Here is a 23,502-nt window from a genome sequence, read left to right as displayed (position 1 = left end):
CCAAGCATTTGACAACTAATGTAACCCAACAATGTGCAGGTTTATGTCGTTTTGTGGTTTGTATTATACAGTTTACCATGCTGTCTAATTATGTTCACATTTCTTTTATTTCTGTTCTCTTTTATATTGATTGTGGATTTCTTTTACTGCAACGTTCACACCTAAAGTGTTGTTGTAACTTTGTTTTGAAAAAATGGGCTTTGGCCTTTAATAGAAATTTACAATATATATTTAAAAAAAAGTATATATGGATCAATAAATAAGGCTTTATACATGATATAAAAACTCACAATAATAAGAAAAGAAACAGGAAAGAAAATGAAGGGCATTAATACACATTTACTTATGACAATACTATATGAGATGCTCTACTATGACATTTCACTAAGCATATTTGATTTGGACAATTTTAATCTAAATATATTGCTTAGTGCCCTCTCATTCTGAATCACCACAATTTAGATATCTATATTCTACACGTTAAAAATAGTTAATCAATTAAGGAAATTATTACAGGTGTGTTAGCAGATTCAGCTACCTTTAAAAATGATTTTTTTTTTGCTTAGCTAGGTGTGTCAAAGCATTGCTCAATATTCATCTCTTAATGTAACTTACATCTAAATCTTGTAAATGTCTACAGGCTAAGTAGCCACCCCCGTGTTCTTAGATGCTTTTTTTACATTGTCTGACAAATCCTCTGACTGGATGAGGAAGGGAAATTATTATATTATATAGCCTGTAAAGAAGAGGACGCGTAGTTCACAACGCCCTTTGCCATGCTTCTTAAAAGAGGTCTTAAATTTGTAAATACACTCTTTGTACTGTGAAACCTTCCAGATATAATATGCACTACACTGACACAATGAGCGACAACAGTAACCTGCTCCAAACTGGAAAACATAGAGGAAGTAACATCTTTAGCCAAATAACATCGCTAAGTCTCAGAGGGTTTCGTAAAGATAACAATGCTGTTACCTGGAGGCCTATTAGTTTCCAGGCCAAGACAAGTGGAAGTCCCACCATCACCAAACATCATTCATTCAACCATGCATCTAACTTTGGACTTACACATAGTAATTTTGGCAAAGATATCACACGGAACAGAGAATCCAGAAAACATACTTTGCTCACTACTAATGAGAAGGATACCATGAGGATTCTAAATGACCGTCTTGCAACATACTTAGAGAAGGTACGTTCATTGGAAGAAGAAAATACCCAACTAGAGAAAAAGATTCGGGAGTGGTATGACAAGAATCATCCTCAAGTATTGCCTGATTTCAGTCACTATTTTGCAGAAATGGAAGATCTTCAAAGAAAGGTAATTTTTAAAAACGTTTTAGACACTTTCAGATGTTTCCAGATTTTTCTTTCTAAAGATTTAGATTTGTAATTTATACAAGTGTACAAAACCTCTACAGTGTGAATTATTGGCTCCTAATGGGAGAAAGGCCACTTAAGGTTCCTAGTTAAATGAGATTTATCTATTTTGGATGCATTAAGACAAGAGATAGCTCAGAACTGTCCCCATATAGTGCAACTGGTTTTTAAGAATAAGTTTACAGTATAAATACACAGTAATTACCCTCATCTACAAACAATAGGACTGTATCACCCTAGACATTGCTTCAAATTTGTCATTATTGTGATTGTATATGGTAAAGGAAATTTTTCATTTTTTTTATTGTAGACTTTTTTCTTCTCGTACTGTTATGAAAACCTTAAAGTGGATGCAAACACTAGTTTGATAACATTTAGTATGCTAAAACCCTGTGTATCATAAACAATTGCCAATTATTTCTTTTTTACATTTTCATCTCATTTTCAGTGTTCCTGGTCTTTAAAAATAGCAATCTCTTTAAATCAGCAGATCTTGTTAAAAAAAAAAATACCTCGCAATCCTGACATGAAAGTCCCTTGCTCAGGCACGTCTTGTTAAAAGCGACAACTGACTTCAGGTTGTGGTCTTGCTTTGCCACATGCACCACTGGTGAAGACTTCAAGTGGTAGTGTTTACACACATTGTGAGAGCATGGACCCCTGTAGTCAGGAAGCCGGTCCATAGTAAAGATGTGCAGCTGAGGCTAGAGTGAGTGCACATAGATAGGAAGTGTCTGAAAAAGGTTGTAAACTATCAACAGCACTGAGAAACATGATGAAAAATTAAAAGTCTATTTTATGATAAACATTATCATTATTATTATTATTATACAGTATTTATAAAGCCCCAACAGTTCGCTCAGTGCTGTACATTACAATGGGAGACCGAACATGCAACAGTACGATAACAATACAATGTGATACACGAGGGGTTTGAGGGCCCTGCTCTTTTGAGCTTACAATCTAGGAGGGAGGGGATAGTGGTACAGGAGGAAATGGCTGTGGGAGATGGAGTGGTAGGAAGAGTGGAGGAGGTCAGCAATTAGCAGGGGGTGGGGTAGGCTTCCCTGAAGAGGTGGGTTTTCAGGGTGCGCCTAAAGGAGAGGAGAGTAGGTGATAGTCTGATGGATTGGGGTAGGGAGATCCAGAGGATGGGTGACACCCTAGAGAAGTCCTGGAGGCGGGCATGGGATGAGGAGACCAGGGAACTAGAGAGAAGGAGGTCTTGTGAGGAGCGGAGAGTGCGTGTTGGGTGGTATTTAGATATTAGGTCGATGATGTAGTTTGGGGCAGTTTGATGGACAGCTTTGTACGTCAGTGTTAGGATTTTGAATTTGATCTGTTGGGCAATTGGAAGCCAGTGGAGGGATTGGCAGAGGGGCGAGGTGGAATCGGAGCGATTGGTAAGGTGGATGAGTCTGGCTGCCATATTCAGGATCGACTGAAGCAGGGATAGCCTGTGGCAAGGCAGGCCAGTGAGGAGGGAGTTGCAGTAAACATTGCTTTAGACCAGTGGTTCTCAACCTTGGTAAATTTTTCCAAAACTTTCAGTGCCCCAACAAATACTAACAATAGCTCAAAAATCTATTGGTGTCAGTGGGTTTGTGGCCCCCAAGAGAAAATAGCTCCTCAAATCATTGGTGTCAGAGGAATCATGGCCCCTGAAAGCTAATAGCTCCTTAATTCTTTGAAAGAATTGTTGCCACCATAAAAGAGTAGCTCCCCAGAATGCATGAATGAATCTGCTGGGTTTGGTTCACACCCTAGAAATACAGAAAAGAAAGGCAAACCAAAATCAGATAAAAGAGTCCAAGATCATTTTAATTGTTAATAAAAAAAAGTCATATGAAAACAGCCAATGTGTTTTCAGGACAAAACCACTCCCCCCTACATCAAAGCTCCACACAGAATAAAACTTGGATAAACTCAGAGAAAACATTAATTTCACGGATCTGTATTAGAGCCAGCACTGGAGGAACAAGCTGACTACAAATTGATCACAGCTGTGGAACAGCAACGGAGGTCTGGTTCACAGGAGGTTCTTCAAACCTAGTATGAAGTCCACAAAACCTGAACTTAGGCTGGCCATACATTATACAATTATCTTCCAATTTTCTGCCCAATTTCCTTTAGATTTACCTTCAACTGTGTAGTGCAAGGGCCTGCCTAATTGGATACAACTGAAAGTGTTGTTAAGGTTTGTCCTTCTATTATATGGTTTTTGGTAAATCTAAACCAAAAATCTCCAGATAATTGTATAATTATCCACTGCTCCACTGAAGTATATGAGAGATGAATCTTGATACCAAATGCTGGACATTTTCAAGACTAATAGGTCAGCTATTGTAAAAAAAAAATGACATGAGCATGAATAGGGTCTTTGCATGCATCTTTGAAAGCAACATTCAAAAATAATCAAACCAAATAAGTTGATTGAGGGATGTCTTTAAGCTGCACATGGTCTTACAGAACAATTTTCAAGGACAGCCTTAGTGACAGTGTAAACTGGCAGAGAATATTTGGCTGTGGAATTAATTTTTTTACTTTTACACTTAGCTTGGATTACATACAGCAGCATCAATTCAATTTTATTCCTTTCAGTTTGAATGTTGTAATGAAAATTAGAAAAAAGGGAAAAAACAGTGTGGGGTTTCCCTTATTACTGTAACCAGACAATTATCCAGGAATACAGCCTGGGTGACCATAAAATAAGTGGTAGTCAGTGTGCACCCTCCTCCCCTTCCTATACGAGATCAGGCCATGGCCACGTGCCTTTCAACACTGCGGAAGTGGGGGGGAGTACTTTTCAAAGGGAAGTCCTCCCTTGGCAAAGTACCTTGTCCCAATGTTTTAAGAATAAGGGCCTCTTCAATGTCAATCACGACTTCCAACGACGTAATCCTCATCAATCAACATGAACCAACTGCTGCCAATGTGTACATAATATATTGCCATTGCTAAATGAAAGATTCTTGGTCTGTGGTAATGTAAACAGACAGCTAGGTGACATCACTGTGTGTATTTGGTTTGACTGAGCCCAGTGGAGAACCACTGATCTAAGCAATGGTAGTGAAGCATGATGACAGCTGCAGAATCCAGCACCTGCTGGGAATTCCTGTGGGGTTATGCAATGTGGCACTTAGGTGTAAGAGGCGCTCCAAAGGGGAATCCATTACCTGGTAGGAATTCCTGAGGGGTTATGCAATGTAGCACTTAGGTGCAAGAGGTATTCAAAGGAGATTCCATTTCATGGTGGGAATTCTTGAGGGTTATGCAACATGGCTGGTACAAGAGACACTTTAAGCTGGTCATACACAGTGAGAGGGCATTAAACCTAAGTCAAGACTGCCATGATTTTGATCACACACATAATAATGATGACAGTGCAATATAAAACTTGGCAGGATCCTTGCGTGTTACTGATGTTATTAAAACAAGAGAGCTGTATACCACATAACAGGTAATGCAAAAAAAAAAAAACAACACATAACAAAGGGCCTTTGAATCTGCAATCAATCTGCATCTGCACACAAGGTCAACTTTCACCATTAACCTTCCCTATGAGCTGCCACAAATCTTACAACCCCTGCTGTCAGTCATTAATAAAGGCACAGTAAGGGAGCAGTGATGGAGCACAGGGAGTACTAATGGGTTGCTTGGACTATGTTCTGCTGCTGCAGAGAGGCTCCTCGTCCTATCTTACCTTGTTCTTGGGGAATATCAGCGCTTAACTGTTATCATCCTCTTCTTGGTTTCTTTGAAGGTTAAATTGATGATGTCTGTTCAGAGCCCAGGAAGCAGGTAGAGTAGCTTCAGAGCAGCCAAGACTTGCGTTCAGGGCTTGGTCCAATCGGAGAAAGGCTGAGGTCTTTCAATGGTCCATTGGTTGAAGACCACTGCTTTACACAACCAAATGTCATTCAATTAGGATTTAGATCTATTGTGGTTAATGTATTTATTACACAAGGCTTAGGTACACTCTCAGGTCAGGTTCATAAAACACGTCCTCTTGAGTAAAAGTGTTTAAAGGAACTCTAAAATATATTAATTACCACATTTCATCCATTCATTCTCCATACCGTAAAGGAGACATTAAAGAAAATGCTTAATGATTACTATAGGCAGCAAGAGCAGCTGTTCCTTGAGATGTGAGACAATCTAAACTTGGGGTCACAAGGTCCTGGCTGGGTGACTGTCCAGACAAAGATTAAGAAAACATCTTTAGGTAAAATATGGAATTTGAAAATGCTAGTTGCCTGGCTGCCTGGTTGACCTATTGACTTCTATACTTTGAGGCAATGACCTGGAACAAATCATGAATTTTGGCTTATTGCTGACTTTGTAATCTGCATGCTCATTACAGATCAGAGGCTGAAAATACAGAAAGAAGTTACAGCCAGGTAACTAGCATACTTACTAGAAAGAAGTCATAAATGGCAGCCCCTGTAATTCTCTCAGTTCAGGCTTTCTTTATGAATTATTATTACTGTTTTCTACCTAAAAAATTGCATAATTTAGACATGATAATTCCTAAGGATGTTAAGATCTTTGTAGTTTCTATTGGAAATGGAAAGAGGGTTTTGTGGATCTTTGTATTTTTTATTATTTGGGTGTTGGGAGATAAAGGACATGTTCACTCTATTAACAACCCCCATGCACCCCAAGCCCTAAAAGAGTATTGCAGTAGCACTAATAGAGGTAAAATACTACTATATACAGAGCAGGCTTATACAATTTTGTTTTGTGCCTTTAGGTGGTCTGGATAAGGTGTAATATCAGTGGAAAGGTACTGTCAGGGATACGGGTGTGACCAGAAGTGTGTGGACTGACACAGGGAAACGTAGGCTTCAGATATAGTAAATAATATAATTTATTGAGACTAACAATACAAATATAAACGCAGTGCACCAAACCCCAACCTAACACAAATACATACAACAAGGTGAAACAAACCCAAACCTAAACTGATATAGATACACAGGTACATACACATATAGAGCACAACGTAGTCAGGCAGGCCGGGTCAATAACTATCGGGCAGGTAGGTACAGGAGGAGCAGGCGGAGAGAATGGTCAGGGTCATAAGCCAGGGATCAAACAGGAGAAGTCAGCAGAGGTCAGGATCAGGATCAGGCAGGGTCGGCAACAAGTCAGGCAGAAACAGGAACAGGAATGCAGGTTACAAGATACAGGGGCCCATGGAAAAACACACACCAAGGCCCTGACTGTGAGTCTGGCCATTCCTTAAATACAACCCCTGCAATCAGCTTCAGGTGTTTTGGCTGACTGCAGGGGTGAGTCTCTGATTGCTGAGAGCACCCGCTGGCCAGCCCTGGTACTGCAGCCCACAAGGCAGGTGAGTCCCACCGTTATTGGCAAGCCCATTCCTGACAGGTAGAAACACTCCTTGCAGGGGAAGGAGGCAAATAAGCCTCAGGCTTGAGAATGGAGACTCGATTTTACATAAGATTAGAGGGCTATGAAGGGTGTTTGTTGAAAATGAAAGTTGCCCTTTAAAGAAATGTGAGAACAGCGTTCAATGCACAAAATTGCTTTACTTCTTCTCCTGATATCAAACCATCACCATCTCTTAGTGCTTTCTCTAAATACCAAGGATATTTTATCACTACTACTGCTAAAATACCACTCTAAGTATGATTTTTATCTAAAATAGATGTAAAAGGGGCTGTTTAGGGTGTTGATATAACAACACAATGAAACATGGTAGTGATTTAGAGGAAATAAGGCTTTCAACAGTTAGAGCTTTTTCCATTGAAATTGAACATTTTTTTTAGGAAATTATCATAAGAGTTAAATATGCTTTGGTTGTAAAATAACTCAAGCTTATGTTTATTGACAAAATGATGGTTGCTATCCTCTACTAGCTAGATCCTCAGCTGATATACTCTGTGTGGAACGGTGATTGGGGCCCATGCCCAACGCCTACTTTCTTTTCAATGTATAAAAGACTTTTTCAAATAAATGTAAAATCACTTGTGATTACTATAGGAATAAAAATAATTTTATGTTTAGGTTTTCCGATACACCATGGAGAACACGAGGCTTATTAGGCAGATTGACAATACTCGCTTGGCTGCAGATGATTTTCAAAATAAGTGAGTTTTCTATCCTTGAAGAAATTACTAAATTTAATGGTGACCCCCTTAAAGGGAATGTGTAATATTTTAGATGAACTTCATCACACTTCAATCATATTATTATGTGCTCTTGTCTAAACAGTCTTTCTATATTTACGGAGTACTTGTTTGGGATGAGCTCCTGGGTCTGTCTGAAAACAGGTTAGGGCCAAACATTACTTGTTCAGGCCCAGGGGCGGACTGACAACTTATGGGGCCCCCAGGAAACAGGGGGTCATGGGGCCCCTGTGTCCTTGCCCAAACTCAAAAAAGCCTATGCAAAAGGTACCAGGGGGATCTCATGGGGCCCCCTACTGACCCCGGGCATCAGGGCAGTTCTCGAGTTTCCAAATGGTCAGTCCACCCCTGTTCAGGCCTTCACCTCAGTGCTTGCTCCCCATGCCATTTGTTTAAATATCCTTTGCCTATTAGCCTAAGAAATGGCCATAAATGTTTTTTTTTTAACATTCAACTAGCATTGACTTCAATGGGGTACGGATTCAAGACCTGAACTTTAGTAATATCTTGTAAAACCTGCCTCAAACCAAATCCAGGCACGTTCAGCTTATCTCTGGTAATTATAAATGAAAATGAAGGCAACTATTGTTCCAGTTATGTTTCTGACTGCTTTACCAGAGCCTCATACACAACATAGCCAAAAGTTTGTGGAGACCCATAAATCACACCTATAGTATATAAGTGTGTTCAACCTCCCATTCCAAAACCATGGACACTATTACAAGTATACCGCCCACCCCTTCCTTGGCAGTTATAACAGACTCCACTCTTCTGGGAAGGGTTTCCAGGAAATGCATTTAAATTAAGCCAAAAGATAATTTGTGAAGTCAGGGACTAATGTTGGATGACAAGACCTAGCTCTTATTCAGTGTTCCAGTTCATTTAAAGGTCTTCATAGTCATGTAAAATGCATCAAATTATGTCTTCCTGGACCTGGCTTTGTGCACCAGTAATCTATAATTCTGAGGGTTGTCCACATACATTTGCTCATACATTGGGGTTGATTTACTAATGACAAAACAGTTGCTCCAGAGCTTAGTAAATGAGGTAAAGATTCACTTAGCAAAGACTACCCAATCACGTGCAAGGAAAATAAAAAGAACAGCATTTTTGCTTGCAAATGATTAAATGTTGGAAGTCTTCAGAGCTTTTGCTCATTTACTAAGCTCTGGAGCAACTGCTCTTGCAGAGTGAAACTGCACTTTCCAAAGTGCACAGTCTATTTGCCTTCAAGTAAACCAACCCTAGTGTATTATCCGTCTATAAAATATGAACACTTTTTGATAACCTGTAGCTTTTTAATATATTTCAGCCCTTAATTGTTTTCTAGGTATGAGATTGAGTACAAACTAAGGACTGACATTGAGCTAGATTTGAAGGACTTGCGCGATGAGCTTGAAAAAATCAAGGAAGAAGTCGAATATCTGGACACTGACCATCATCATCTCCAGGAGGACATGCTTCAACAGAAGAAGGCCAATGAAGATGTACTGTATTGAAGAGTAATAGTGTTTGGGAAATACTATATAGCAATATCATAATTATATATTATTATAATTATTATACAGGATTTATATAGCGCCAACAGTTTGCTCAGCGCTATACAATATAACGGGAGACAATACAGCAACAATACAGTTCAATACAAGAGGGATTTGAGGGCCCTGCTCCTTGGAGCTTACAATCTAGGAGGGAGGGGCTAGTGGTACAAAAGGTAATAACTGTGGGGGATAGACTGGTTGGAAGAGTAGAAGATTCCAGTATTAGCTGAGGGCATTTAGCCCTACTATATAGCCTGAGACCCAACATGTAGCCCATTGGTACTTACTGTGCATCCCTTGTGGTTTCTGCAGTTAGTGTTTTCCTTACTTAGTAGCTCACTCAAGCTGTGCCATCAGATAGAGTAAATGAGGAAATATTTTTAAAGCATAGCTTCATCTTTGGGAATATATTACATGTTCCACCCATTTTTAGGGTGCACCATGCAACATGTTCCCACCCCTGCAGCAGCTCTTTAATCCACCACCTCTAGTGACAGCAAGCCGGGGATCCTCTCCAGATTTCTGTGAATTGGAAAGCTACAACTACCATCAAGATTTACAGCTGCCGGTTTGTAGTTTTCAATTAACTACCAGAGTGCTGGTGAGCGCTTTAGGTAGTTCATTGGTGGTTCCCGTCAGTGTGTAACATTCTGCCTGTATGAGGTCCAAGCAGACAGCTTACAATGATAGTCTGAAGGAGCCATACATTGCAACCGTGATGTACTGATAGCGGGTGCAATGCTTTACAGGCTCCTATTAAAAAAAATAATAAATGCTCATTTTTTTACCTTCTAAAAGATGAACATTTATTATCTTTTTTTAAAAGGTGAACTTAACCTTAAACACTGGTTTCTAGTTAGTAGTAGTTAATGCTTTGGATTATTCCCTTCACACTATCTTTGAGCTGTCCACCACTTTTTTATGTTTCTTTTTTCCCTCTAATCTTTTACAATGGTTCATAGTGTATATATTGGCAAACATTTGTTTCTTTTTACCTTTGGCTAGAGTAAGAAAGCATTAGAACCCCTGTCAGGTTTTTATTGCTAGTGCTTTCCCTGCTAGGTAGATTCACTGAGACTAATCTTTGAGTTATTTGGTGTTAAAAGGCAATCTGTAAGTATAGTAACCCTTAGCAACCATTTTGCTATTGTATTTTGTTGATTGCAACTAATAAAAGGCAGTTGCTAGGGGTATGGCACCCTGTATATCATAGTTTTTGAACTGAACAATCCCAGCATTTCACCAAAATGTATACATTCATGTAATTCTTCCTATTTATATCTGAACAGAGAGTGAACAGCCTCTATACCCAGCTGGGTGCCAGGGTCACTGTGGAAGTTGATGCCCCGCAAACTGCGGATCTCAGTAAAATTCTGGCTGAAATTCGAGACCAGTATGAAGACCTGATGGAAAGTAACAAAGCAGAGGCAGAAAAATGGTTCCTGGCAAAGGTAAGTGTGTCATTCATATTTTATAGAAGTATTGAGCTGTAAACTGAAATGGCCTCAAGAGAAAAATACACTCACCGGCCACTTTATTAGATGTTCAATTGCTTGGTAATACAAATTGCTAATCAGCCAATCACATGGCACCAACTCAATGCATTTAGGCATGTAAAAGTGGTGAAGATGATGTGCTGATGTTCAAACCAAGTATCAGAATGGGGAAGAAAGTGGATTTAAGTGACTTTGAATGTGGCATGGTTGTTGGTGCCAGACGGGCCGGCCTATTTCAAAAACTGCTGATCTACTGTGTTTTTCACGTACAACCATCTCTAGAATTTACAGCGGATGGTCCGAAAATGACAAACATGTGGTTAAATGGTGTTTTTTCTACATATGCCTAGAGCTCAGGTTTAAAGTCCAATGCCTTCTTCCACTTGCCACCCCGCAGTTTACCTCTCCTCCTGCCCTGGAGGCCTCCTCTGTTCATGCATTTGTTATTATTTTTATGCTGCTTGCCCTAATTTAGATGTCCTCTAGGTGGTCTTGTGTTGCACAGGGTCCTATTTCACCTATTATATTGTCTAGAGATTGTTAGTTCTTCAAAGACTACACTCCTGTGACCTGTTTTCAGAAGAACTGCACACCTGTGACCCGTTTCTTTCCCCAGCCTGCACCGGCTCTGAGTTGTCAGCTGACAGCAGGCTAGGATTTTGATCATATGGATCCACCCAAGAGCCTGGACCAGCACCTGGCTCAGCCTCCCAGTGGGATGCTGAGAGCCTGAACCAGCCGCTCCCACCTCCCTCCATAGCCAGGGGCGGACTGACCATTTGGAAACTTGTGCGCTGCCCGAGGGCCCTGGGTCAGTAGGGGGCCCCATGAGATTTCCCTGGTAGCTTTTTCATAGGCTTTTTTGAGTTTGGGCAAGGACACAGGGGCCCCATGATCCCCTATTGCCCGGGGGCCCCATGAGTAGTCAGTCCTCCCCTGTCCATAGCCCAGAGCTTCAGTGAGCACTGGGGGAGGAGGCAGAGCAGACAGTGGTGACTGTCAATCACGGCTCTCTGCTCAGAGCAGCAGGGAGACCTGAGCGATCATCAGTGTTTGATTGCTCATTTCTCACCCTTAGAGCCAGCGGGGGACAGATGCAGCATCAGATCGATGCTGCATCCATCTAGGTAAGTATGATTTTTTAAAAAAAGTCATGCTTCTCTTTAATGATGCAAAAAGCAGTTTTCTACAGCATTATACTATGAGTGTAAGGTGCTGTCATGATGCCTCTCCCCAAGGGGTGTGTATATATATCTCATGGGAAATTGGCTGAATGAATATGGGTGTCAGTGCTAAACCATAGAATCTGCCTGGGACAGTGCCAGAGAAAAGGTGAGTATAGCAGTTAATCCTGCTTTTTTTATGTAGCACCTTGCTCGTTAGCCAGGGGGAGCTAGCAAATTATTTAATTAGGAGGCTGAGTAGCAGCCGGGGTCAACATGGGTCAGGGCTGAGAGGTTCTGCAGATCAGTTCGCTAATACCTCCCCCTGCCCTTGAGACTTGAAGAAGTCTCTAGAACTCAGTGGGTGGGAGTGAGGAGGAGCTGGTCTGCACTCTTAAGGGATTCTGATCAATCCCCAAGTAGGAGGCTTGTCATGGGGAGAGTTTGGTAGAAAATGGAGTGAGCTGGATGAAGTGTGGAGCCTGAGAGGGGATTCAGGTGAGGGGCCTACTACCTACAGGCAGAAGAGCTGGATGGGAGGATCTCTCAGCCTCATCATCCCCTGAGAGAGGACAGCCTGAAAAGCAGGGAAGGAGCCAGCCCAGCATAAGGCCTGAAGGCAGCCACCAACCCACAAGCTTGTAGGAGAGGACTGAGTGAGTAATCCCACACTCCCTGGGCCAGATACGGGAAGAGGACATTCTGGTGGGAAACCTGACTACCCCCCATCTGGGACTGTAGACCTTAAAGTGGCAGCTTCTGGGTCCTCTTGCCCAGGGATTCCCTCAGGCAGCTAGGTGAAGAGGAGATTTCATCTGGGGTCTGAGGTGGTACATCAGGCGAGGCTGGATAGCTCTCCAAAGAAGAGAACCCCTTCTTAACATTTGTACATAGTTCCAGGAAGTGGTCCTCAGTTTTACAATTCCTTGGGCATCCTATGTATCCCTCATCCCCATCCAAGTTATCATCCCCTAATAATATCCAAAAAAAAAAAACAAGTTCAAGGACTCGTTACTGTCTCTGAAGTGCAAGGCTGGAAGGAAATGAGTGTTGCCTGGCTGTGCAGGACTATAGGTGACCCAAAACTCTATTGACTCCTAATGGGGTAGCGCTACATGTATTTAAGAAACTGCAAGGCAATTTAAAAAAAAGGCAATTGAGTTTCAGGCTATTTGTTGCTTTTTCACGTCTTCATGCAAGTAGGCAATTGTTACAATCAGTAGTAAGTAAATATACTGAAAGGCTTGAATAAATTACATGACGAATCGCAGTAAATGAGGGCTGTTTATGTTTTTCAGAGTGAAGAACTGAAACTTGATGTTGAATCTAAAGCTTTGGAACAGCTCCCTACTTATCAGAGTGATATCATAGAATCAAAGAGGACCGTTCATACCTTGGATATAGATCTACAGAGCCAGTTGAGCATGGTACAAAATACACTTCACCTACTAATCAATGGTGGGACTTATTTGAGAAGATAGAAAATTGAGATAGAAAAAATATGGATCGAAAGAAAATACATAGGGGTTTATTTACTAAAGCTGGAAAGTGCAAAATTAGGCTCACCTTTGCATAGAAACCAATCAGCTTCCAGGTTTTATTAACAATTTGAAACTTCCGTGCTATATATGATTTAATACCACAAAGTATAAAAAAGAAGCAGCCAGCACAGCATCACAGGTATCACTACATGGAGCTTAAAAAACAAAAAAAGTAAAGTGCTACAAATTCAAAAGCACAACTAGACACAAAAAAGTAATATATAAATAAAAAAATAATAATTATAATGTCCAATAATGTGCAAAAAAAAAAATTTAAATTAAACGTAAAGTCTTTAGTGACAAATAAAAGTTCAGATAATTCAAAAAAATATGTTTACAAAGAAATTTAAAAGAAATAAAAAAAAATAAAAAAAACTTCTTGGGGATCCACCATTATTATTATTATACAGGATTTATATAGCACCAACAGTTTGCTCAGCGCTTTACAATATAACGGGAGACAATACAGCAACAATACAGTTCAATACAAGAGGGATAGGAGGGCCTGATCCTGGGAGCTTACATTCACCAGCACCTCAAAAAATACTGCCTCTTACCAGACTTATGTGACCCCAAAATTTGACCGCCACTTAATTGTGGGGTCACATAAGTCTGGTACGAGGCAGTATTTTTTGAGGTTCCAGGTTTTATTGCCAAAGCTTAAGGTTAGGTTCACACCTACGCAGTTTGCGCTTGATCCGTTTCTGTAGTGCGTTTTGCATTTTTGCACATGCGTATGTGAGGCCTTTTTGCCTCGTTTTTGATGTGTTTTGCTTTTTTTCTTGTTGCTAGGCAGATTTAAAATGCATCAAAAACACGTCAAAAATGCTTTTCTGCAGCGTTTTTCCATTGGAGTCTATAGAAACAAAAACGCAACTTTTTGCGTTTAAAAAAGTCCCTGACCCTTTCCAAAAAACACTCCGGGTGAAAATGTGGAGATTTGAACAGGAAATCATGTTAAATGGACTGTAGTGCGTTTCTGCAAAACGCTGCGGAAAACGCTTAGGTGTGAACCTGGGGTGGTTGAACAAGGTTAGAAGCTGATTGGTTTCTATGCAGATGTGAACCTGATTTTGCACTCTTCAGCTTTAGTAAGTAAACCCCTTAGAGTTTTTGTACATGTGTTCTATTTTATATGTCATGAACAGTACTAAGGATTAAAAATGTTTGATGTCCAATTTACTTTTTAGTCCTGAGATTTTCCCTATGAACAGTTTTCATTTATCATGTGCAGCCAGCAGGTGGCGATATAGAGTTGGCTTACTGCAACTTTATTGCACTTGTTCACTTTTGCGCTTTTTAATAATGCTGGTAACATTAGCTGTGTAAAGTCACGTTAAAAATGTGAGTTTTCAACTTTTTTTAGCATTTTTACATTAGTGCTTAGCAGCGTTTTGCCTCGTTTAGCAGCATTTTCGCACGTTTGTGTTTTTAGCGTTTTTTAGAGTTTTTTTTTTACCAAACAAAATTTTTTTTGGTCAAAAAAACATCCAAAAATGTCGGTTTGTGACGTTTTACCGTATTTTACTGCATTTTTCAGCGTTAGAGCATTTTTACAGCTAAAAAAACTCTAGAAACCCACTAGTCCTGTTTTGTTTTCCAGCCAAAAAACGTCCCAGCCAAAAAACGTTGATTGCAGTCTATGTGTGTATGGACACATGGGATAACATGCTGGGGGTTTACTAGCTGTAGAAAAAGACGTCAAAAGCCAAAAACAGCCCCTGTAAAAACATCCAGTGTGCATGAGGACTTAGTAGGAAACAGCCCAAAAGGGATCAGCATAAAAAGCATCTAATGCAAACACAGGATAATGGATGCTCCTATATAAAATATTATTGTATAAATTAATTTAAAATAAAAATACCTTAAAAAATAAATTAAAACTAATATAATTAGGCATGAAAGATGAGGTTTTAAACTTTTTTTCCAAAAATAAAATTTTACTCCTTCCAACCTAGCTCCGGCATCTCTTTAAGAGGCCTGTGTGCCTGAGGGTGGGTTGGGAAGAATTTGCCATTCATGTGATGACTGAGGTTAGCTTTCACAGTGGTCATGTGATCGGCAGTCGGTCCTGTCAACTTCCAATCATTAGGGTTGAGAGCTGTCTTTGACAGCTCAGTCACTGTGCTGGGACCAGGGGTGGACTGACCATTTGGAAACTCGGGCGCTGCCTGAGGGCCCGGGGTCAGTAGGGGGCCCCATGAGATGCCCCTGGTACCTTTTTCATAGGCTTTTTTGAGTTTGGGCAAGGACACAGGGGCTCCATGATCCCATATTGCCCGGGGGCCCCATGAGTTGTCAGTCCGCCCCTGGGTGGAACACATACTGATGCGCTCTTAGCACTCCTGTATGCATATTTGCAGCGTGTGGACATAAAAGCCCACCCTCTTTGCCACTGTACATATGTGTAATGTGTAAGAGGGTAAATTATTTCCCTGCTGTTTGGCTTTATTCACATCATTCCCAGAGCTGAATATGTGAAAAGACACACCCCCTCCCTGTTGCTAGATCATACAACTTTAAAAACGTGAGTTTTTCTGCTTTTTTAGCTTTTTTACATTAGTGTTTAGCCGCGTTTGCGTTTTTGAACTCTTTTTTACCCTCCAAAAAATTTGTTTTTGTCAAAAAAAATCCAAAATGCCGGTTTGCTGCATTTTAACAAGTTTTCAGTGTTTTTCAGCATTAGAGCATTTTTCCAGCTAAAAAACTCATCTAGAAACCCACTAGTTCTGGGGGTTTTTTCCAGCCAAAAAATGTCCCAGCCAAAAAACTGTTGATTACAGTCTAGGTGTGCATGGACACATAGGATAACATGCTGGGGGGTCTACTGGCTGTAGAAAAAAACCTCAAAAGCCAAAAACAGCCGTCGTAAAAACGTCCCGTGTGCATGAGGACAGTACGAAACAGCCCAAAAGGGATCAGCATAAAAAGCACATAATGCAAACACTAGATAATGGATGCTTCTTTATAAAATATTATTGTATAAAATAATTTCAAATAAAAATACATAAAAAAAATAAATAAAAAATAATATAATTAGGCATGAAAGATGAGGTTTTAAACTTTTTTTCCAAAAATAAAATTGAGCAAAATTATTATAGTATAGTAGGCTGATCCTTGGGCTCAAGAAATTTGATGGTGTGCTAAAAAGTGAATTTCCGACTAGATTGTAGTGTATCAAGCAGGGGTGGACTGACCATTTGGAAACTTGGGCACTGCCCGAAGACCCGGGGTCAGTAGGGGGCCCCATGAGATGCCCCTGGTACCTTTTTCATAGGCTTTTTTGAGTTTGGGCAAGGACACACGGGCCCCATGATCCCCTATTGCCCGGGGGCCCCATACGTTGTCAGTCCGCCCCTGGGCCTGAACAAGCAATGTTTGGCCCTAACCTGTTTTCAGACAGACCCAGGAGCTCATCCCGAACATGTACTCAGTAAATATAGAAAGACAAGCAATAGATGCAACAATGCAAATTTTCAGACTAACAGATTGTTTTCTTGACCACAGAAAATGGCCCTAGAAAGCACGTTAACTGAAAAGAAGGCCAGCTACAGTTCCCAGCTCTCACAGCTACAGGAGCTAATCAATCAAGTGGAAGGCAACCTGTCTCAGGTTCGGAACAAACAAGAGTACCAGAATGACGACTATAAGGCCCTAATGCATGTCACCACACATTTGGAGAGAGAAATAGCTACCTACCAACTCCTGCTAGAGAAGCAAGATATTCAGTAAGTCACAAATAGAGTAACATTTCAAAAATTGTGCATGAAACTTAAAGTTTTACTAAATCCACAACAATAAAATCAGTCTGTATATTATTATTATACAGGATTTATATAGCGCCAACAGTTTGCTCAGCGCTTTACAATATAACGTGAGACAATACAGCAACAATACAGTTCAATACAAGAGGGATAGGAGGGCCCTGCTCCTTGGAGCTTACAATCTAGGAGCAGTAAAGCATGCTTGTTATACTCACTGTGGAACCTACGGGGTTAGTCCTCTGCATTGTGTAAAAAGGCTGTTTGATCCTGACTTCTCTGATCCTCCCCTTCTTCCAGTGCCCCCCTCTTATCTCCTGATAAGACATATCGTGTATAGACACTCTTTACGTGCTTAGTTTGGTGTGTAATGAGAGGGTTTTTTTTTCTTGGGAAAGTGCATGTGATCAGAACAGGGCCAAACAGCACTGTGCAGACAGAGGTCAGGGGTTCTGCATCCTCCTAGAGCAGAATGATAACTCCTCCTACAAGCTTTAACCAGTGCTCTGCTGGACACTGATAGAAGTCACAAGATTGCTCTAACTACTGATGAGAAAAGGTATTTAGCAGTTTATATTTACTTAAATAATTGCATTTCCGTGTTCTGTGTACTGTGGGAGAACAGATATAGTGAATGCAGGATCCGGGGTTTAGTAACACTTTAAAAACACTCCGCTTTAAGTTTGAGCTATTTTGGTGCTTTGAGCTTCGAGCTTCAAGCTAAAAAATGTTCAAGTGTGAATGCAGCCTAAAGGGGGATATGATCAACATGTATAAATACATGGGTGGTCCATACAGTTACCTTGAGGTAGAGTTTTTCACTCTTTATTCATCAAAAAGCACTCTTTATGTTTGAAGGAGAATAGATTTAACCTCCCCATACGGAAAGGTTTCTTCACTGTGAAAATGTAGAATAGGCTCCCTCAAGAACTAGTTCTGGACAGCTCAGTAGATTGTTTTATAAAAGAGATGGATGCATTCCTAAATGCATGTAACTGTATATTAAAGTATACCTAAGGAAAGACTGTTTCAGTTTTGAATGGAGGGATATGAACCCCTGTCAGGTTTTTATTGCTGCCTACATCCCCATTATGGAGATCTCCCCTCTCTTTTTCTCCTGTTTATCAATGAAAATCAAAGAAAAATAAAATCCCAGATTTTGGGTTGTCCCCTAAACAGGAACAGAAGAGAAATTTTTCAACAGGAACACTAGTTCTGGTAACCCTGGGAAGAACCAGGGGTTCCCTCACTTTAGAGGGGTTTACCCTCACTTCCTGTTTTGGCTATTGGAGAGAAAACTAAGGGAAATCTCCACAATGGGACGCAGAATGCCAAAAATAATTGATAGGGGTTATAACCTTCCCTTACTTAGCCAAAATGAAAAAAAAAAGTTTTGGCTTTACCTCTACTTTACATTATAAGTAATAATAATAATAATAATTGCAAGTAGGTAGGTGGTCTTTTGCTGTTCCTTGGGGGCCCCCTCAAGATACCAACGGTCACACCTGGACACAGCTATGAGATCTCGGAAAGTGAATGCACTCAAGTCACCTCAGTTGCGATTGCAAACACTTCAGTTTTATTGGCATAACATCAGGGTTTTTATACTGTAGTCTTTGGGCAAACACACCCTCAGACCATCCAATCAAATACATGTACATTTTTTGTACCTTAACTCAACAATTATTTGTATGAGGTTTGCATTTTCACTCTTCTGCCTTATCTGTCACGCCATATCTGGTCTAACGCCCAGACCATGGCTGTAATCTGACCCAACGCCCAGACCATGGCTGTAATCTGACCCAACGCCCAGACCATGGCTGTAATCTGACCCAACGCCAAGACCATGGCTGTAATCTGACCCAACGCCAAGACCATGGCTGTAATCTGACCCAACGCCCAGACCATGGCTGTAATCTGACCCAACGCCCAGACCATGGCTGTAATCTAACCCAACGCCCAGACCATGGCTGTAACCTGACCCAACGCCCAGACCATGGCTGTAATCTAACCCAACGCCCAGACCATGGCTGTAATCTGACCCAACGCCCAGACCATGGCTGTAATCTAACCCAACGCCCAGACCATGGCTGTAATCTAACCCAACGCCCAGACCATGGCTGTAATCTGACCCAACTCCCAAGCTATGGTTACAACTTTTCAGAAATGAGAGTAAAGCTTATCTCTTTTTTTTGTAAAGTTTGCAAAAACACTCATTTCTACATGAAGCTGCCATAGGCAGTTTTGTTAGTGTGTACAAATTTCATATATATGTATGTTAAACTAGCATCTTGTATTAGTGTGTACAAAATGCATTCAGTTATATTCCATATAATCCTTTCAATAATAATAGTTGATAATAATAATTATTATTATTATTATTAATAGAAAGGCAAGATCTGATTGCCTTCTGGGAAATCTAGGAACCTGTCAACGGTGGTTTTCCATGTATTTATTTATTCTGTATATTTATTTTCTTTATTGGTTGAACATTGGCTTGTGTCTTTTTTCAACCTGACTAACTATGTACCTTTGTATATTATAATATGTTGACTGGTGCCAATAGAGCAAAAATATACTTTGTGAAGTACATATCTGTCCATAGTCTTCTTTTACATATGTATGCTAGCTGCTTTTTTTTAAATGTTTTTAAAACCCTAGATTCCTTCTTTTTTTTCAGTGTTCCAAGACTTATTCCACATTTCTCAGAAGGTCAGTGATAAGACGTGTATATAACAGTTAACTATAAGATATTATGCAAGATATATTGAACCCTAACTAAATGATGTTGAAGGGCCAATTTATAAGAGAGAATGGATACTGCTACCCTCTCTCTTTTATTCCCCATAGTATTTATCGATACTGCAGCCTGTGTAGCCATGGTTAAAAATTTTTTTTTTTACATATATATTTATAAATGCATACTTTTTGTTATTTTTAAAGCCATGATGAATAAGGCTTAGCCCTTGAAACTTGGTGGCTTTGTGTATGGTTTTAACAATTTAATACATTTGTATTTGGATTTTAATATCACAGCATGGTGCTCCAATCCTAGATTAACTCATTACAGATTTAAATTACTGCCTGTATTTCCTATTGGGAGATTTCCCCTCTTTTTTTGTTCTGGCTGTCAACTGCCTCCTGTACAAGAAAGGATTTAGAAATTTCTCATATGGGGTGAAGACAACAAAGAAAATCCAACAGTTTTTAATCTTACCACACTCTAGGCCAGGAGTCTCCAACAGGGGCGGACCGACAACTCATGGGGCCCCCGGGCAAAAGGGGATCATGGGGCCCGTGTCCTTTTCCAAACTCAAAAAGCCTATGAAAAAGGTATCAGGGGCATCTCATGGGGCCCCCTACTGACCCCGGGCCCTCGGGCAGTGCCCGAGTTTCCAAATGGTCAGTCCGCCCCTGGTCTCCAAACTTTTCAGTACAAGGGCACATTGAATATTTTACAAATATTTGCAGGCTGAAAAAGAAATAGTTTTATACATGTACAAATTAAATTTAAATAAAGTAAAAAAATCAAATTGGCACTTTTTTTAAAAAAAAATCAGCATTGAACAACAGAAACAACTATAATAAAAGAAAATAAATTCTAAATACTTGAGCCCATCAAAGGCCCTCCTTATTTCAGAATTTCCCTTACATGAGATTCCCCACCTTACATAAGAGTCTCCTTCAGAGCACTCTTACATCTGGGTCCTTTCTTACATCAGAGGGCCACATAAAATTTAGCAGCAGGCCAGATTTGGCCAGTTTGCAGACCCATGCTCTAGGAAAACAAAAAAAGTTTTGGCTGGAGTTTGCCTTAAAGCTTGGGTTGTATTATGTGTCATATGCATGCCACCATGTTCTCTCAATTTTAACAATTTACTCCCTATTTTTAAAACATGAGTTTTACAGGATATGTGATTTTGCCCAAATATGGAGAAATTGGATTCAACAATAAATAAATACAAATATTTTTTTCTTATCTTTCTTAGGGCGTTCCAAACTCGTCAGAGTCGTCTCGATTACAGAAGAAGTTGAGAGCAGGAAAATTGTGTCACCAAAAGAAAGCTCTTAGAAATTATTGTGGTGGCCCAGAGTTTTTTATTTATTTAAAGCACCTTCTGCTTACTGCATGATGACAATCATGGTTTTGTAGACCACTAGGATACTAGAGTCACTCGTCTCATGACTGATTTAGCTTGCTCCATGCATCATTCTCCTAAGATGTAAGAGTTTGTTTCATCATAATTTACACAGTGAGGTCAATTTTATTGAAGCTAAGAAGCCTTTCTTCATAAGTCCCTATTAAATGTCAAATTGTACCTTGTAATCAATAAACTTTGATGTAAGGGTGAGGCTGAGGCATTAAAAACATGAATAAACTAGGGGATGGAAGGGCAAAGGTGATGATTATGTCATTGTAGCTTATACATCGGTCACGTCATTATTTATAGTCTGTAGGAAACTTCAGCAATTCTCATCACAAACAAAAATAAGTTGAAATCTCCAAAAGTTTAGGATATTATTATTATTTATTATTATACAGGATTTATATAGCGCCAACAATTTGCTCAGCGCTTTACAATATAAATGAGATACAGTCACTTTGTCCTTTTATGGCTAAAATATGGTGAAAAGTGTCCCCTGATCCACTGATACTCACCTCTTCAGAAATCCCTCGCCAATACCCCAATATGGGAAACATGTGACCTCCTTCCATGTAACAGTGCCCAGGTCTAGCGACCAATCATTACACCCCAGCATTGTCACATAAAGGAGGGGATGTTGTTACCAATTCCTCGAGGCTCTGAGACCAGTGAAAACTAAATATTTTGGAGGAAGGACTTTGTGGGGTTGTTGAAAAGGTGAATATCAGTGGGTCAAGAGGGCCTTTTCACAGACTCTGTCATTTTGCTGTAATATCCACAATCCAATAAATGTTAGGTTAATGTCTGACTGAAATATTTATTACTTTTATGTGTAGGGGTTTAATTAGATCTAGCTCACATGGAAGAAAAATATATTTTTTTACTCATATTTGAAATACTACAATTTTAGCTGTATTCAATATATTTCAATATATATATATATATATATATATATACTGCATGTTGAAATGTGTTTTTATATATTACAAAATATATGAAAAATATTTAAAATTAAAAAAAAATAAAAAAAATTATATATATATATATATATATATATATATATATTTATATATATATATATATATATATATATTTATATATATATATATATATATATATATATATATATATATATATACTGCATGTTGAAATGTGTTTTTATATATATTACAAAATATATGAAAAAAAAAATATATATATATATTATTTATTTATTGAAATATATTTTGAAACATATTGAATATGGCCAAAATTGTAGTATTTCAAATATATGTAAAAATATATGTTTTTACAACCATTTGTGCATCAATTCTGTATCTGTGTTGTAGCCCTGAAGAAGAGGGATATCTTTGAACCCCCAAAATTGGTTGGATGCTCTATAATAAGTTGCTGAATAAACATCAATATTAAAAGTTTTTGGACTCAGCTCATTGGTCTAACACTCTTTTTGGATTTTTTATTAAAAAAGAAATTTGGACCAATTAATGTACAAAGACTAAACAGAAATTAAGCTATTTGACTTTTCATCCCTCGGCTGTGCATTTTATGGCTTAGTTAGCTGCCATATTAGGAAAAAAAGAAGCAGCAAATTAAAAATTGGCATTCTTATTCTATGTTTATTGGGCAGAAAAAATTGCTGTTTGAGATATTCACTCCCCAGTGTATCAGAATAATTTTAAAATGTTCTCTCCTAATTTGTAGATATTATATGTGTTACCTTTGAACGTTATATTCACTACATTTTTCAAATATCTGAAAAAAACTCTTTTTTTTTTTTTAAAGAAGAATCCCTACTCCGATGTGTTAGCTTTGTGAATTCAGCCTTTTAACTTTCATATAAACCAATTCTTGAAACTTATTTTTTTTTTTACTTCCATTTCATCATTTAACTTCTGCTTCTACAGCACTAATAGATTTACCTTGAAGTTGTTTCCAAAGGACACAGGATGTTTTAATATTATGAGTGAAGGTGTGCAATATTATACCAGGAGTTCTTGTGAACATCTACACCAGGGGTCTCCAAACTTGTCAGTACGAAGGCCACATTGTATATTTTACAAATTTTTATGACCTAAAATAAATCAGTTTTATAAATGAATGAATAAACATTCTCCAAGAAATATCTTCACAATAGAATCTCCCCATCACATCAGTAGTCCCCTTCTACATCAGAGTCCCCCAGGGGCAGACTGACCATTTGGAAACTCGGGCACTGCCCGAGGGCCCGGGGTCAGTAGGGGACCCCATGAGATGCCCCTGGTACCTTTTTCATAGGCTTTTTTGAGTTTGGGCAAGGACACAGGGGCCCCATGATCTCCTA

At 39.3% G+C, this 23,502-nt stretch overlaps 1 protein-coding gene across 1 annotated transcript; it reads left to right on the top strand.

The window, feature by feature from the left end:
* The first annotated feature begins 829 nt into the window (after positions 1-829).
* Positions 830-22,058, top strand: LOC149464461 (keratin, type I cytoskeletal 19-like). Its single transcript, XM_089674725.1, has 8 exons — positions 830-1,321; positions 7,414-7,496; positions 8,866-9,022; positions 10,366-10,527; positions 13,034-13,162; positions 16,784-17,004; positions 19,718-19,749; positions 21,027-22,058. Exons 1-8 carry the CDS (start codon positions 845-847, stop codon positions 21,107-21,109), a joined length of 1,344 nt encoding a protein of 447 aa, XP_089530851.1. The 5' UTR covers positions 830-844; the 3' UTR covers positions 21,110-22,058.
* Positions 22,059-23,502: the final 1,444 nt, after the last annotated feature.

Source organism: Staurois parvus, unplaced genomic scaffold (genome assembly GCF_062004578.1).
Source record: "Staurois parvus isolate SC_StPar_1 unplaced genomic scaffold, SC_StPar_1.0 ptg000151l, whole genome shotgun sequence".
Classification (NCBI taxonomy): domain Eukaryota; kingdom Metazoa; phylum Chordata; class Amphibia; order Anura; family Ranidae; genus Staurois; species Staurois parvus.
This window is presented reverse-complemented; position numbering and strand designations above follow the sequence as displayed.